The sequence below is a fragment of the Diadema setosum genome, chromosome 3 (assembly GCF_964275005.1).
Source record: "Diadema setosum chromosome 3, eeDiaSeto1, whole genome shotgun sequence".
Lineage (NCBI taxonomy): Eukaryota > Metazoa > Echinodermata > Echinoidea > Diadematoida > Diadematidae > Diadema > Diadema setosum.
Genome location: NC_092687.1, coordinates 8,769,191 through 8,788,256, shown reverse-complemented (window position 1 = coordinate 8,788,256; position 19,066 = coordinate 8,769,191). Strand labels below are relative to the sequence as shown.

The window sequence follows — 19,066 nt, the reverse complement described above, 5'->3', positions numbered from 1 at the left end:
GATTTTACTCTCTAAAAGAAATCATTGTCACTGGTGTAATGAGACCTTGTATCTCAAATTTGGGTGAAAATCAATTGTTTGGATGAATTGTGTGCAATCAGTTAAGTGATGTCCTGTCTAAATAACCTAAAAATGAATCCAACACAGAGTGTCAAAGGAGACATGATCCCATTTGTTACACTGCTTTGGCTGCCATTTTTTGTTTGTTTGTTTGTTTTGCTCTCCAGAACATTTGACATTTTTGAGATACAGTGTAGAGGGTTTGTCGCCCCAACAGTGTTATACACCATGCTTACCCCTTTATGTGCCTTTGCACTTACAGTTATTCTATCTTTTCGTATCGTCTTTCAGTAAATCTCCCTAAAAATTGACCTATAGATGCAAGTTGATTACCTGGTCACCCTCAGTTTGACAGTACGGTTATGGTTACACAATAGGGATTAGGGGATATTTAAAGGAAATTTTTAAAAAAAATAGTTTTGAGATACAAGTGTATATGGTACTGCATTAATCAAGGAGCACACACCAATGGCTGTGTCAATTAAGGGCAAATGGCTTTACCACTAATGCAAACGCCTAAATTCTATCAACTCCTTCAATACCGTCATTTCTCCTCGCTACTTACCTAAATACATCCTCTTCGTCCATCCTACACAGTGTAGGTCGCACTTCAGGTGTACCAATTCCCTTGTCAATGTAGAGTCACTCTGGAGACAAAAAACAAAAAACAAACAAAGAAGAAATGACCAAAAAGGATCAATTTAAACAGCAAATGTTGACATTTCGTTGGAAAGTGTACACTGACATGAATAATTATTTACAACCTATGCATTCAGACTGCCAAGAAAAATGGTTAAGCTACTGATCGCACACAGGGAGAAATCATGAATTTCTCAGACTGTTTGCACACGTGTGTTAATATGGATCAGCAGTCTAGTGCATGGAAATGAGGTAGCCATAGCTGGCCATGTACAAATGTAGCTGAATGCTTTTTTTTGTTTTGTTTTGTTTTTTCTTTTTCTTTTCTTTTTTTTTTTGGCAGCCACAAGGAGTGACCTAAACAGCAAGTGAAAGTCACAAGACAAAATTGTGAGGCTCCTGCTGTAAAGATACAGCAGGAACCTCATTATTTACATTGTATATTTTGTGGCTTTTATTGCATTCTTGTGATACAACTGACTCACACATTATATGCATCATGTGTGATACCTTGAATATCACTGCTCCCAATGGCAAACACTACCTATAACCAACAATGTACACACTACCCAGTTTGGTTGGTCATTTATTGTACATGCTAACAATGCGCTGATAACATACATGTCCAGTAATACCAGCAAAACAAGAGATTCCAAGGGGACCTGTCCAGCAGGAAAATTTTGTTTGTTTCCAGGTGAAGGGGATCTCTCCTACAGTACAGGGTGCTACAAATCTACAAACCAACTAGCCCAGGGCTACTAGAGCCCACTGTTGGGCATCTATATGCCATAATCATATTCGCATTCTTTTTTTTTTAATAATGATTAGATTAGACTTGAAACAAAATCATATTTGTTAGGACTTCAATGTTCTCAGAATGTCTGTTAAGACAAAAACAAAGGTGTGTAAATTAAGTATGTGTACATGTACATGACATTGTGGATACATTTTACATGCATTGCTGTTGGCTCACAAAGAGTTAGGTCAAAGTCCATTTAATAGAGAGCATCTGTTTCTCTTATTGCTGTGTGTCAAAGAGTGTAGATTCTCTTTGCCAGTACAAATCTCATCAAAAGTAAATAACAGATCACACTGCTCAATATCTCCTCTGGCTTGTTTGCTCTTCCGTTTAATCAAACAAACTAAGTGATGATAGAAAGCTGCACAATCTACACTCATAACTAATTTCAAGGATTCTTTTTAGCAAAGCCCATCAACCAAATTTGCCAAATTGACAAGACTTGAAGAGTGTATGATATCATTTAGGTAAATCCCAGTGCTGTTTATAAAGAGAGTCTGGCCAACTCGATTTTCAGCTTATATGAATTTTGAAGCCTTTGATTGGTCAAAACTGGTCCTGTGATCTTTGCAGAGTCATATCGTTACCAAAGTGCCCTCATGTGCATTGCCCATTGTTCACTACACCTTATTTGGCAGGTTTCTATTATTACATCTGAGCATATATGCTAACCCTGTAATGCGTAATATGCTGAGCAACGACATGGCGTCCAATTTAGTAGTTGTCCAGACTCTCTTTATATGGCACTGGTATTTACAATTCGGGATCCGGCACTGTGTTGATCCATCATATCTGAAAACAGTTTTGGGTGGATGAATTATAAAAACATCTCTTAAAGTGCCCTGGAACATAGGCTAGTAGATCGTAAAGGGACAAAAACATCACCTTGTAGGTCTACCCGGTAACATGGGAAAACATGGGGGGGGGGGTTGATTGAATTAGTCTTCAATGCACCAGGATGCATTCGAAACCACAAATAGCATCCACTGTCAGCCATGTGTCAACAAATAAAATAAGCACACGCTCAGACATCAGTAATAGTCGACTCCAGTCAAGTATAGCTCTGTGTACAAGCATTACACAGAGATGCGTAATAAAGAGCTCTGTCACCAATTCACTATGTACAGGGATTCTCGAATATATTAATTACCTGAACCGGGCCCATCTTCCCACTCCATGTATCCCCATGCTATGGGATCTTTTGCACGCCCGCCTCGGTCGACAGCGTGCCAAGTTCGCATACCGCGTATTTTCCTCAAACGCACAAACCCGCCCAAACGGATCGATAAATCACCAAATGCCACAGTTCAGTGAAAGCCTCGCTGTTACAATTTGCTTCCTCATGCATGTACTAGGTAGCTTGCGTTGAATTGCGATTATATAGCAGTGTTCCATATGGGGGTTTCTGGAGCAAATTTTCATCTGCCCTTTTATAGGCTTTTACTACATCTGAAAGTTTATATTCAAGCATACGTGTCTATTTACTAGAGTAGAATCTACTTTGCGCTGCAACTTCCAGTCACATCACTAGCCCTTGGAATTAGCAGCGCCTAGTGGATCTTTTGGAAGGGATCAACATCACAAGGCAAGGCCAATGGAATAATACAGGTGACTGATACTTGATACACTTTCTTGTCTTGTCTTGCCAAAGATGCCCACAATCAATAGGTTGATTACTGTACGAGCTGAAATTTTCGCGTACAGGTATTTTCGCGAATTGCTACTTGGAGGACATTTTCGCGTGTTGTTTATTTCGCAGTTACGAGGGTCTAACTGAACTTAGTTAATCGCGCGTCGCTATTTTCGCGGTTCGAAGGCGATTCGCGAAAATAAAACCACCGCGAAAATTTCAGCTCGTACAATATCACGGCACTAGCCACAGTGTGGCTGGGTGATTTGAGTGCAAAAGTGCAAAACATATGAATTTACTAATATTTTAATAAATTCTAAAGTTAGAATTTACTGCAGCAGCATCCAAGATTTCAAGGCGGCAAGGAGGGCAAGACCAAGTTTTTGCACCCTGATCATCATGCTGATCATTGCTGATTCACTGATCGATGCGATGATGGAGTGATAGTATACAAATAATGACTTCTATGAGGGGCACAGTTAAAATCATGGGCCCAAGGTGATGTGAAAACCGTAACTATGCCCGAAGTGAAGCTGAGGGCATAGTTATGGTTTTCACATCACCGAGGGCCTACATAATTTTTACTGTGCCCTGAATATCAAGCAGTCATTATTTGTTTTTATATACCAAAAATATAGATTCCAAAAGATAGATACCGAAATATAGATACCGAAAATATAGATTCTAGTCGCTTACAGCACTCGTAATCAATGCTGATCAACAGCGCGGCGACGCGGGCGTATCATTCGTACATATGAGTAATCATATATGTGTACAGTGTACGGGGTTGCGACTGTCTCCAAACCTATTTTACAGGGCACAGTGACCGCTAGTCTCTTTTACAGTACGCTGATCGAATGCGCGGCGGTCGTATCATTGGTGCGTACATATGAGCGATCTATGTGTACGGGGTTGCGACTGTCTCCAAACCTATTTAACATGTCACAGGGCACAGTTAATCAACTGTGCCCCGGGCAAGGTAAGTCATGACGTCATTTTGATCAACAATGGGGCACAGCTATTTTCATGACTCCCCTTTTAACCAATCAGATGAGAGGATTCTATATATGAGGTAGACACCTATACACTACTAGTACTAGTACTACTAGCTTGTCTTTGTCTTGCAAGTAGGCACCTATTTAGAGACTACAAGTTACGTGTACTTTTACTGTGTTAGGATACTGTACTGTTCAAGTTAGTGTTACTGTGGGTGCGTGGAAGAATAAATTCATTCAATGTTCAAATGCCAAATCAAATGAATCTAGACTTTGTCTAGAAACCTAGATCGTACCCTAGGCTAAGTAAACATGCTAAACTTTTAAATGGCAGTAGTTGACTGCATTTAGAGTAAATGTACTACAAAGCACATGAAGTTGCTACTGGAATACTCAAGATTTCATCTCTGAATACTAAATTCTAGCTTGGGTAGCCAGGCATGCAATGTAACTGTTACGTGTAAAATTACTGCGATGTCGGACCGTGTAGACTTATGGAGTTGCCGACACTTCAAACACTTACGTAAATTTTAACGTATGGGACTAGGTAGGTAAACGTGTACAATTACTGGAAGATTGAGAAATATACATAAAATATGAGAAAACAGTGGTCATAATAATCAAAAGGGGCTCCACCAATTCTACGTCACAGTCTGAGTATGACAAAGGAGTTTAAGTAGAAAGCAATAACGTTAAGGCCTTACCTGCCGCTTTCCTGTACACACCTTTCGGGCAGTGAGCAATTTCACGAATTAGATTCCTAGAATTGTACGTAAAAACACCCATCCATGATTCAATGGCCATGGGACTGGTGAAGGTACAGTAGCGCAAATAAATGACTGAGCAGTAGCATCTGCAACCGGTCGTCATATCATTCCCGTGTGCAAGTGCTACTGCGCGCGATCATTGCAGAGTGAAAACATGCGATATTATCTTTCTAGTCACCCTTTAATTAAAGGGGAAATCCTGGTAACAAGCACAACAGTGAAATTTTGGAAAATCTGATTAAAAATAAGGAAGTAATACAATTTCAAAGATTTGTTTTCTATCACAGTTCTTGAACAGTTGATATGAATATGTCATGTAGGCCTAATGAGTGAGCTGTGATGTCATCAACTCACAATTTTTCTGTGATCCGTGTACAGATAGAAAATGACGAAAATTTATTTCTTTTTTTTTTGTTATTAAAGTGTAAAACCTAATGCTATTCCTGGATGAATAGCTTCACAATTAATGATTAGTCAGATATATCAGGATTTGAGAATGGGGCATAATTGCGTTATTATGAAAAAACAAATCAAGAATCCTATACAAATCATGTGGCAAGTTGTGTAAAATTCAACATCAAAATGAACAATTCATACATTCGTCCAATAATTCATTCAATTCGTCAAACGCATTTGCGATGCCATATCCAGTGCGCATATTCTTCTCTCTCCGAATTTTGAGATTTATGTGTGAGGATTTGTTGCTTTTCATCTGCAATTTCCTATATAGCTTTCCCAGTCAAAAATTATCCGTTTTAAACTTAACTAATGACTCCTTCTCAACACCCCCCCCCCCCATTCCTTGCTGCATTTAAGAAGGCGACCTTTAAAGGGATCGTATAGTTTTGGTTGAGCCTTAACTTCAGGTTTTTATCATTTTTTGGTGAGATATAGTGAGAAACCTCTTATGAAATATGAAAGAGCATGTAATTCAAAGAGGGATTCAACTTGATGAAAATTGGTTTTGAAATGGCCAAGATATCCAAAACAGAGCGATCCTAATAAAGTGTGGGACCCACATTTTATTACGATCGTTTCGTTGAACTACATTTTGGATGTTTCAGCTATTCCAAACCCGATTTTTATCAAATAAACTTTGAATTCCTCTTAAAATGGTATGCTTTGTACTTTTTCACAAGTGTTTTCTTGGTATCTCGCAAAAAAAAAGTTAATAAAGCCCAATTTTCATCTCAACGTATACTGTACCATCCATTTAAAGGGTTTGTGTTTTGTTGCTGTTGTTGTTGTTGTGGTTGTTTTGTCGATGTCCGATATTGTCATTGATTTTTCTAGTACAAATACGTTTCTCTGCCCTTACTTGATAACATTTTTTTTTCTGTACCCAATTAATAGCTGTTTTGAAGGAATGCATATCAAGCTCTCTTTATTATTTCCATCCTTTTCCAACATTTCTAATATTATCTATAAGAAACATTATGCGTCTATATAGGCTTCACAGTTAATTATGTGTTTATATCATATTCGATTTATGTAGAATATGTATATTGCATTTTGGCATTATATGTGGTTATTTTTTACACTTATTCTTTGTTGAAAATGAAAATGAATGAATGAAATGAAATTAAACGCAAATAGAATTTACACAGAATGGAACTGTGGATGGAGTATCATAAGATTAACACGATTACTAAAATTACCTTACCAAAATGCCTGTATACAATCAGAGTATCAAACTAAATCATATAAATAAATGATGTGACTTCACTTTAAACTAAATATACGACCTAAAAAGGATCATATCCACCCTCATAACCACCAACCTCGTCTTAAAGGTCGAATCTGATTCACGCAAAGGGACTACAGAAAATCATTCGACTTACGTGAATTTCAACTTACACATAATAGAATTAACACACTATGGTTTGCATCAATCCAGGATGTGAAATTTCTTTAACTTATAGCCAATTTTTCGACCTCTACGAGGTCGACTATACGTGTAGTCGGATCGACTGAATACATAAAATAACATGTATAGTTTGCAGACGTTTACAGCATCCAGTTCATTATTATTCACTCGAAATGAAAGTTGCATTGCAAATATTTCTCCCCAGACTTCGATATCCCATGATAATTCGGACCGTTGATTTTTACACCTATATATTTCAGTAATGACGTCATGAGTCTTGCACCTGAGTCTTTCGGCCAAACACGGAGATGTCTCCCGGGAAACGGTGGAACGATGCTCCTTTTGGAGGTAATAAGTTGGACAGCATCTTCCTGTTAAAAGAGCTATATCCTGTCTGAGGGGTTGGGAGAGAGAATAATCTTATCTCGTTTCAGGTTTTTTTTTTCTTCAAGTTTTTGTTTGCTTGTCGGGTCATTTTAGGGCAGCTGTATGGGGGAAAATGTTCCGAACTACCATAGGTTAACTATTTTTTCCTTGGTATGATATAGGCGAAGAAAAAATAGGAAACAATGAACAGATAGATACATACATAAATAGATGGATAGATTAAGAGAGATAGATAGATAGATAGAGAGATAGATAGATAGATAGATAGATAGATAGATAGATAGATAGATAGACAGATAAATTGATAAAGAAAAAAGTATATCGCACGACCTACCGACTTTGGATCTGAAAAAACAACAGCAAGCGAGTTTATTTTGACGCTGTTGTGATGTATGTAAAGTCGGTCAGTCGTGCGACCGAAAGTCGTATAGTGTCCCGCAACGTTGGCCTTTAGCCTTGACTATGCGCCTCTTAATCAAAATAGACAAATCATATATATATATATATATATATATATATATATATATGATATATATATCATATATATATATATATATTATATATATATATATATATATAATATATATATATAATATATATATATATATATATATTATTATATTATTATATATATTATATTATATATATAATATATATATATATATTATATATATATATATATATAATATATATATATAATATATATATATATATTATTATTATATATATATATATATATATATAATAATAATAATATAGAGGGAAAACTTTGAGCAAAGAAAATGGGTTTTCTTTGCTCAAAGTTTTCGCTATTTATTATTTGTTTCTGGTCAGTTTTCTGTTCCTTGTTACAATATATATATATATATATATATATCTTGGAATTTTCCACGTGTTGGACTTCGAATGCGAAAAATTACAAAAATTTTTTTGTAATCGTTGGATCCATGGCGTACTTGAGACTCTTTCTTTATATATATATATATATATATATATATATATATATATATATATATATAATATGATTTGTCTATTTCGTGTAATTACAAGAAGAATGAGTCTCAAATACGCCATCTGTAGATCCAATAAGAAGGTCTTTATTCAGAGGCGGGTCGAAAATTTTGTGAATAAACCTTATGATTCAAATGGACTACTGCCAGTCTTGTTCATGTAGCTACGGTCTACAGCCATGAAATGTTTATAACTATTATGTTACAGCACAGTCCAGTGGCGCATCCAGGGGGAGCACACCTGGCGGGTGCGCCCCCTCCTCTATTTTTTTTTTTTTTTTTGCTAAAACAAATGAAATAAAAAGAAAAAAAAATGGAGAGGTGCGTATAAACCCCCCCCCCATACCCTTTACGGAATTCCTAGAACTGCCCCTGTAGTCCGCACTTCCGTATTGTTTCTTTGTTATTTGCATGTGTTTTGTTTAATTTTGACAATGTATGTAACTACGCAATCTTACTTGTATTTTGTTTTGATTTGAGAAGCAGAATATAATCTAAATGAAGGAAGATATCTTTGGAAACGTTTAGTTGTTTTTCATGATTCTATCCTCCCCCCCCCCCTCCTCTCTCTCTCCCTCTCTCTCTGTCTTTTCACTGTATTGACCATCTATTCTTTTCGAGGAGAAGTTCAGTGTTTTGACATTGATCGTGCCTACACGCATTGGCTGAGGTTATCGGGTCACGTTCCAGTTGTTGTTGTTGTTGTTTTTTTTTTCTATACCAGAGAGAATTCCGCAAACCGGACTGTTTAAGGTGAGGATCTATAGCCGCCGTGAAGGTTATGCCGCCTGCCTATCTTTATCACGCAGGCACGGTAGGCCTATATTCATTGCGTTCAGAGAGACTTGAATGGGATTCACATAGGCCTACGGTTGTCCGGTGCTGGTGGCCGCGCCTTTAGGGTGAGTTGATTGACCAACTGGCGACATTATTTATGTTTAGGCAAGGTTTTTAGCCAGGTTAACTTAGTTCATTTCTATAGTGTCCCTTCTACACATTACGGTAGACAGTTAGGTATAGCATGGAGTAATCAACACTTCGTAGCAAACTTAAGGTATATATCTATAAACATATGAAATCGTGCGTAATGGACTGATTGAATAATGGGAGCTGCACGCTTTAGAATTCGACGGCAACCCTGCTCCTGAGCATAGAATAAGTTAAGGTAACTTAGTATGCACGCTTACAGTTGTGAAAGCGCATCGCTATAACAATGCAATCCAGCATTGTCCATATATACATAGTAGAGTCGTGCTCTTTTCAGACCTTATTCGAGATCCTTTAAGTATACTGCGACCAGGCTGCGTGTCTGACAGTGTATACACAATGCATGACCTTTTGAAGGGCTATACGTTGTATTACTTTGGGGAGCGCAGTTTGCTTGCCTCGTGCTTGTCTTCCACTAGCTATATCCAGTGAATTTTATTCGGGTTATACACGTATAGGCTTACTGAAGTAATTGTTAATTTGTTTGTTTTTCTGCGAAATGACTGTATTTCCTATTCGAGTTGAAAGGTACTAATGATAAAGTGACACAATCAAATGATCGTGTATTATTAATTCATTATTGCATAACAGGCCCTTTGTCGCGGACAGGTTAAACTAACAAAGCGCAGTTAGGAAAGTGCGGCGGAGGCCTATTATCGTGCTCAGTCTCTACGACGTAGGACGTAAGGTGCAGTTCCAGTAGTCGGGTGTCTACCAACATAAGCTTTTTATAATTCTCGTATTCACTTTTAAACTTTGAAAGTACATGCATTCCAATTAAATCTGACGTCTCTCTTGTTCTCATTCGGCAGAAGGGGGAAAATAATCACCAATTTGAACTAACGCATCGATCAATCTGTCACGACTAAAACATGGACTCGTCGCAGACCGACTCCGGAGCTAGAAGACAGGTAATCGTCATCGGCATCGTCTCCCTGTTCGTCGCCTGGTGCGTGAAGCGATATCTGAGTCGACCACGGAATCTTCCACCCGGGCCTAGCGGGCTGCCGTTCTTTGGTGTCCTTTTTACGATAATGAGGTAACAACTCGGCGCGGTTGGCAGCATTTATATATCTAGTAGTATATGTTAAGCTTGATCGCAAAAGCGAGTTAGATCCATTCGTGTTAATTTGGGATATTTGTGAACAAACAGCCACAAAAAGAAAACAAGAATAATGAGAAGAAAATACTTCCTAGTATAGAATATTTCTAATCATAGCTTCGATGGTATTCCTTCTTACAAGTGAAGCATTACGTAATTATACTGAAATGGTTTTATTTGCTCTATCTAATAATGGGCTCAAACTTTTTGATTTTTAATAATGGCGTTTAACACGTTTTGCAAGCAAACTCTTCAGTATGTACATTAAAGGCACTCTTTGCATTCGTACAGTTTGCTCTGAATGCCACACTAATAACCTGTCCATAGGTTTGTGTGTGAATATTGTGCACATTTGATTCATTGGCGCAGAATGGATTATAGCTACAAGAGCTTCAGAAGCGAGCAGGAGACCATTGTTAATAGTTCAGACGAGACAGAATCAACAATACACGTCACCAACGACCCATGCTCGGCTCTCGGCTCACCTTAATTAGCTAGATTGTTACTGTGCTCACAGCGTGACGGACTTTTAAAGGGACTGTACAGTATTGGTTGAGGTGGGGATTCATGTTTTGAACATTCCTAAGTGAGATAATGAAAAGCCTCTTACGAAATATGAAAGAGCATGTAATTTCAAGAAGGATTCAACGTTTATTTGATGAAAAATGGTTTTCAAATGGCTGAGATATCCAAAAAAGAGCTAATAATAAAAGGCGACATGCCACAACTTTATTAGGTTCTCTTTGTTTCACCTTGTTTTTTTTTTGGATATCTCAGCCATTTCAAAACCGATTTTCATCGAATAAACTTTTGATACCCCTTAGAACTGCATGCTCTTTGACATCTCATAGAGTGGTTTCTGAATATCTCGCAAAACGTTAAAAGCTAAATCCTCACCTCGACCAGAACTGTACACACCCTTTAAAGAGGTGTTGAGAGGTTGGTTGAGAAGAGGCTTGGAAGACTGGGTATTATAGCGCCTTTACCATTTGCCCGGCCCCTCCTTGCTTGTTTTGTGCGGAAACTTAAAGGATAACTCCGGATGGTTTTCTAACTTTTACATTTGAACAACTATAATAGATTGGTCATAATGCTGGGTACAGAGTTTCAGATTATGATAGTGATTGGAATGAGGAAGAAGAATGTTTCAAAACTTGGTAAACAACTTACAATGAACAAGGATGTCATGATGGCATGGCAGCTTCACCATGAGACTGCACGATGGGGGGGGGGGGGGGCTCAAAGGAAGGAGAACAAAAGAATAAGACATATGCATGCATTCTACACAAGCTGCATATTGCAATGGATACATTGCTACATTTCTGAAATACATGTATGTGAACTTCCTTTTATATCATCATCCTTGCTCAGTAATATTGTTCACTATAATTTTGGTGTTTTCAGAGTATAGGTTTCGCTGCTCAAGGACCAAGATAAACCCGCAAATTCATACATAGAGCTGCATAATTGTCAATTTATGTGTATTTTATGAAAATTGTCGGGAATTTCTCCTTTAAACTGTCCTTTTCAATCATTCAACTCAATTAATATAGAATAAAAGCATAAACTTTCATGAGATGGAATTCTTTCTTTTTCTTTAGATTTTGAGGATTGCATTCTATCATTATAATAGGTTAAAAAAAAAACATGGCCAAGAAAGTGTATTTTCTACATTACGAGTATACAACTACGAATGTGTGTATATGTAAGGTCGTACAAAAGGCACACTTCATGCCAGAATTCTCAACGTCGTATTACACGACTTGAGTTGATTAAGCACCAATGTGAAATTGTTTCAGTCTGTCAAAGAATGATTTGTAATTTCTTTTTTTTTGGGGGGGGGGGTAGGGGAAGGTGGGGCATAAAATCAGCAATACGTTGATACACATTCTGTTGCTTCATATTGATTTGATTTGAATAACATAATCCTATATACAAACATAATATCCGCACATACGGTTATACAGGTAGGCCCTACATTATCCATACACACATAAGCCTACGTGTGTACAAGGTCTGCATTGTGTTATTTTATTCGTTTTAGGAGCAAAGTTGGCCCTCTCGAGCTGTTCACTTCCTGGGCGGAACAATATGGAGAGATCTACTCCTTCACCGTCGGACCGGTTACCATAGTGATGGTCAACTCCCTGTCCATAATCCGGGAGGCCTTTCAGAATCCGAAACTCAACGATCGTCCTCACAGCCGCTTGCTTGAGGAGATCACCGGGTATGCTAACGCTGGTGAGTATCGAACCCGTGACCTTCCGAGTCTCAAGAACTCGGGTTCTAATGTCTTGCGCACACCTACTTTATTTTCTGCCATGGGTAGTTATCACTGTCTGCAGATAGTTGGCGCAGAATATTAAGATACTCTCTCTCTCTCTCTCTGTGTATATATATATATATATATATATGTATATATATATATATATATATATATATATATATATATATATATATATATATATATGATATAGTCTAACTTGATTGTACTGCGGCAACCGGAATTGCTAATCTAACCGAAGGTAGGACAAAAAGTCTAATTTTGAACACATTAGATAAATTGATTTCGGTGCATGTTACAATGTGTATTGCGAAGAAACTGTAACATGATGTTCTTGGGTCTTTTTTTTTTTGTTATGTTGGATGTTAGTTTTCAGTTCGTAATTGTGAAGATTCGTTATTAAGAAAAATTCGTCAACGCGATAATGGGATATGGTTTGATATTCCGAAGGTTTGTTAATGCGAAAATAAGATAAGACTCGCAGGGGCGGATCCAGGAATTCCGTAAAGAGGGGGCGTGTTTACAAAATTAAAGGGGGGGGCGCACGCACCCCTCCCCCATTTTTTCTTTTTATTTCTTTTGTTTCAACAAAAAAATAAAGGGGGGGGGGGCGTGCGCCGGTTGCGGTCCTCCCTGGATCCGCCCCTGGACTCGTTATTTGAAAGGTTTGTCATTACAAAGATCAGTTAATCAAAAAAAAAAAAAAAAAAAAAAAAAGCCCACCCATACAAACACACACAAAACAACAAAAATATCGAAATGAGGTCCGTAATTCCGATGGTTCAATCGCATATAGTAGGCCTATCGTTACGCGCCTACCGACCTTTTCGTTTTCGGATTAACGGACCTTAACGAATTTGCAACTCTCGAGCAACGACATTACCACCGGGCTGACCTTGTAGTTGCCGGGAAAGCTGTAAATGACAGGTTCAAATTCCGACATCGTTGTTGAAATACACCAAGTTGGTGTTAAATTTCCTGTGCTCATTTGTGGCATTAGATTAACACCTCCAGGTGTCACTTCAAAATATAAAATTGTGTAGTTTTTTTTTTTTAGTATTTTCTTAGTTATTGTTCTTCTTGTTGATTTTGAACTTCAACAAGACGATCAAGAATTTTCCGATAAAGTACTTGATTTTTGAAGAAACAAAAAATGTGTGTGCACATTTACACCACAGTAACACCAGTTGGTGTGGTCTCCTATTGAAGCTGGGCAGGTGTTATACCATTGACATTAACACCATATCAAATCAACACCTTACGGTGTCATTGTTGAATTAACACCGGCGTAGTGTCAAAAATTATCCCCAGTTACGGTGATAAATTAACACCACGAAGTGTCAGATGAAAACTTTTCAACACCATCACAAATACCTTCTACACCTGTGGGTGTGGTCCTCTATTGACACTTGATCTGTATTACATTTAACATCCTTGGTGTTAAATCTAACACCAATGTTTTTGCAGTGCAGATCAGCAGTTGCTATCTTACAAACATTCGAATAGAAGGAGACTTATAGATGAAAACTTTTCATGACAAAAAGTGTTGAACCAATAATAGCCAAACAAGCATTTCAATGACTAATATGCAGGCATATTATTTATTAATTTCGAATACACGTCCAACAGGTATCGCCCTATCGAATGGTGAAGTATGGAGAGAACAGCGACAGTTCGTCCATTCCGTGTTCCGTAGTTTCGGAGTCGGCAAGAAGAGCTACGAGGACACAGTCGCCCGCGAAGTCGGCCAGCTCGTCGACGCTTTCGAGAAAAAGGGAGGGAAACCCTTTGACCCCAATAACCTCCTCTGTTTTGCCATCTCGAACATCATCTGTTCGGTCGCGCTTGGCACGCAGTACAGCTACGACGACGAAGAATTTGTTGAGGTATAGACATTCAAATTAAGGATTCTTGCGTCGAGCCGTCTTTTTTTTTTTAATCACAACTTATCAATAAATTTCCCTTCATCGATGTAAATATTATCAAGCAGAATATTGTCGATTATATATATATATATATATATATATATATGTATATATATATATATATATATATATATATATATATATATATATATATATATATATATAGACATGGCGTTCCATGCCAAAGACCCGGGTTCGAGTCCCAGCGGAGACCAATTTTTCAACTCTTGCGCTTTTCCGAAAAGGAGGAACAGTAAGAGGAATAATAATGTCAAAGCTACGCACCGATTTTCTCCTTCCTTTCTCCTTTCTCATATCTCACATATATGTATATATATATATATATATACATATATATATATATGTAGTTGCAATAAGATCGACTCGACGCAAGAATATATTGTTTTGAATGATTACGCTGTACCCGCTGCGTGCTATGGATATCAGGCATGTCAGGCGGTATCTAGGTAGTATAGTGGACATGACACCTGTCTAGTAATCAGGAGGTCTTTGGTTTGAATCCAACCCGGATATTACATGCACGGTGTTTTATGGCTGCTACTATTAACGTAATTTAAATATGGGCTCGCAACATAATTGTCATCATCATTAGTATTGTTTTGGACTGCCATTTCTGTTTTCGCAATGACCATCGACCTTCAGACATATCGAAACATAGATTGATATTTCAATTACAGAAGAGCAGGTAAATACACTGTATAGCCAAGAAAAAAGGTGGTAATTTATATGTAAATGCGGCAAGAAAGGCTTTTATTTATTTGGTGGAAAAGAACACAAGTTAATTTACGTATATAGTCTGATATGTACCGAGTTCATACATAGCTACTTGTAGCATAGTTTTCATGAAACCCTATGTTCTATTTTTTTTTTAAAGTAAGTCCTACCTCCTTTTTAACTGGTAAAATTTAAAGAGAAGATCTTCAATTACCTTTATGTGCTAGCGTGTTCAGATTTTAACTGTGAAATATCATATTGGGATTTTGCATTCGTGTCACTCATTGAAAATGTTTAGAGGACAAGTCCACCTTCATTAACATAAGGATTGAGAGAATGCAGCAATATTAGTAAAACACATCAGTGAAAGTTTGAGGAAAATTGGACAATCGACGCAAAAGTTATGAATTTTTAAAACTTTTGTGTTGGAACCGCTGGATGAGGAGACTACTAAGGCTCGTGATGTCATATGAGTACAACAGTATAAAGAAAATGTAAAGAAAATTCAACATATTTTCACTTTTTTTTCGCATAATAAAAGAGCGCTTGACTTGCCTCTTTCTAAAGGCAATAGGAATAATATTACCCATAACATGTCAGTAACGAGTCAAGGGAATATGTACTTTTTTCAAAAGATGAAATTTTGTGAAATTCTCTTTATATTTTCCATATATTGCTGTACGCATGTGACATCATACACTGCAGTAGTCTTCTCATCCAGCGGTGACTGCACAAAAACTTTAAAATTTCATAACTTTTGAACGGATTGTCCAATTTTCCTCAAACTTTCACTGATGTGTTCTACTAGTATTGCTACATTCTCTCAATCCTTATGTTTTTGAAGGTGAACTTGTCCTTTAATGTTTGCTTTTTGGATTTCTCTTACTTCGTTGAAGATCCTGAGACTTATTACTACAAACCTCGAATTGTCGAGTGCAGGCGGCCTGATCTTCTACACCCCCATCCCGGGCATCTCGAAGTTTCCCGGACGCTTCCGAAAGATGAAAGAAAACATCCAAAGTATTATTGGCTTCTTCAAGCGAATAGTCGAAGCTCACCGAAAGGACATCGATTGGGACAACCCGAGAGACTTCATCGATATCTACCTTCAGCGTATGAAGGAATCCGAAGTGAGTTACGTTGAAAAGTCGGATTGTATGTTTTAGTCATCTCAGAAAATATGATACGTATTCTGGTGGGCCTAATCAATCAAACAAAGAAGCCCAAATAAAATCAAATGTGTATTCCGTCAGAAATTTATCAAATTGAGTGTAATGGGCAACTAAAGTTAACATAGCTAGATCCTAGTGAATGGAACTGTACTGATTTGTAAAAGCTCTCGTTAAAAACTACTTTCTCACAACCTCACTTTACATACCCTTTCCGTGATCCCTGGAAAGTTCCGTTCCGGAAAGTCTGACTACTGACCTTTGCCCCTATATGCGATAAGCAATATTTTATTAGCTTTTTCTCTCCCTCTCTCTCTCTCTCTCTCTCTCTCACACTCTCTGTCCGGTTTATATCTTATTTTTCTTCTTCTTCTTCTTCTTCATTTTTGCCATTCCAAAATATTATCAAAGAGTTTTTAAAACGGCTTCGTATATTATGTGTATTCTTTCAAGGTGTTTTACAAGTATATTACTAACGAGGGTCTAGTTCTTGTACAAGCTGTGCTTTTTACAAGTTCGTCATTTGTATGTTAATGGTCCTGTTTACCTTTGGGAGCAATATTTTAGAAATGTTCAAGATATAGCATTTGATGCATATGTGTATGTCTGTTGTATCACATAATACCTCACCATATGAAATTTTCATAATAAATCCTAAAATATCAGGAGATATCAGTACTTTTCTCATTAAACCATAATTGTAGACGGTTTAATCTGGAAACATTTTTATTAAAACTATTGTTCCCATTTTGTATGTTTCAACATACTTAACATCGATTATATGGATTCAAATCTTATCCCAGCTCACATTTTGGAACTATTTTAAAGCTCTGATGCTGGGTTTTGTTTCATCTGCAAATGGTAAATTATTCACGTGATGTCGACGTCATTAAATAATTATGCTGACATTTCATTGCTCGACGTAGGCCTACTCCATTCAGGCATTTATCGTTAAGGCTTTCTTTTCTTTATTATTATTTCACAGATAACATTGATGCATGAATTAAAGAAAAAATAAGTGCATGAAAAGGATGGACTTTAGTTGGCGGTTATAGTTATGATTCCGATAATTATGATAAAGGATTATATCTTGTAGACTTTCATCAAGTTGTTTTGTTTTTGTTTCCAATCATTGTTATGTTTAAAGTTATAACAAATAAAGACAGAATAAACTGACCAGTTTTAAAGTTATGATAAGCTTTTATTTTAGATGGAGCTTCAGGTTTCCAATTTTCTTTGTGAAATAACGAGAAACCTTTGATGAAATGGTGATATTGATATTTTTATTTTCAATCCTTCGAGGTGTTTATAGTGTATTTGATAAAAAATTGGTTTTGAAATGGCTGAAATATCAAAAACCAGAGGTCTTCATAAAAGGTTGGACCTACTTTTCATAAGAATCACCTTGCACTATTCCGTTTTCGGATATCTAAAGCCGTTTCAAAACAGATTTTCTGCAAAAAGTTAATAAACTTTGAATTCCTCTTAGAATATATGCTCTTTCCTATTTCATAATGTCGGCTTCCAAGAATTATTATCTCGCAAAAAGTTACAATCTAAATCTCTATCTCAACCAAAACCATACTATCCCTTTAACTTTTTTTTTTCTTTTCATCAGGGGAAAGAAACATCCTTTGATGACGACAATTTGGTCTCCAGTATCGCCGATCTGTTCATCGCTGGAACCGAGACTACGTCCACGTCCCTCAAGTGGGCTATCATGTACATGATGACGCACCAAGATGTACAGTCACGTGTTCAGAAGGAACTCGATCAGGTGGTTGGAAGGGATCGATTCCCCCGCCTCGATGATCGTAAGGATCTGCCTTACACCAACGCCGTTGTGCTGGAAGTAAGAATATAATAACACATTACACCTTTCACTACACCTTTTGATTAAAATCGTGATAACCACAGAATTTTCACACAAACTCGAGGGTGCCATCTGGATATTGAAGGAATATGGAGCGTGAGATGGACGAAGTGAAAATTGTGTGTATGTGTGTGTGTGTGTGTGTGTGTGTGTGTGTGTGTGTGTCAAATTTACTTGAATCATCGTTTCGGAGAAGACAGCCTGCTCTGCCCGTTATGCTGGTAGGCATGCACGTAGGGCATGAGCAACAAACGTCCTTCATTCGGCAAAGACAGAGTAGGTGAGAATGGGCCCAGAATTTGCACGTGATCCAGGTGATCACCTGCGCCTGCAAGAAGATGTCATTGGGTGAAGAGACGGATGATTTTCGCTATTTTGATGTTTCGTTAATCCAAAAATGAAGTAAGGTTCGTCATTCCAAAACACATAAATTCCTTATACTTAGAAATTCATTAATTCGAAATGAAAAAGGGTAGTTGATAATCCGAATATTGTGCCACTATTCCGAGGGTTCGTTATTCCGACGTTTCGTAATTCCGAAAATGAGATCAGGTTCGCTATTCCGAAGGTTCGTTGATCCTATAAATGAGATAAGGTTCGTTCTTACGAAGGTTTGTTTATCCAAAAATAAAATATGACACTTTATTCCGAGAAATAATTAAGATAAGGTTCGTCAATCCGAAAATGTAAAGTAGATGAGTACAAACGAACTTTCAGAATTACGAACCTGGTTTAGTTTTCGGATTTACAAACCTTCAGTATATTAAACGAATCTTATTTCATTTGAGGATTAATGAACCTTCCGATCAACGGACTGTCATCACGATTTGACACAAG

At 37.3% G+C, this 19,066-nt stretch overlaps 1 protein-coding gene across 1 annotated transcript in view; it reads left to right on the top strand.

Moving 5' to 3' along the window:
• The first annotated feature begins 10,013 nt into the window (after positions 1-10,013).
• The window catches only part of LOC140226717 (cytochrome P450 2J6-like), a 10,766-nt gene continuing 1,713 nt past the window's right edge, over positions 10,014-19,066 (top strand). The window contains exons 1-6 of the mRNA XM_072307156.1: positions 10,014-10,180; positions 12,288-12,484; positions 14,157-14,413; positions 16,084-16,317; positions 17,975-18,208; positions 18,544-18,577. Coding sequence (XP_072163257.1) covers positions 10,014-10,180; positions 12,288-12,484; positions 14,157-14,413; positions 16,084-16,317; positions 17,975-18,208; positions 18,544-18,577 — 1,123 coding nt within the window. The remainder of the gene's footprint in view (positions 10,181-12,287; positions 12,485-14,156; positions 14,414-16,083; positions 16,318-17,974; positions 18,209-18,543; positions 18,578-19,066) is intronic.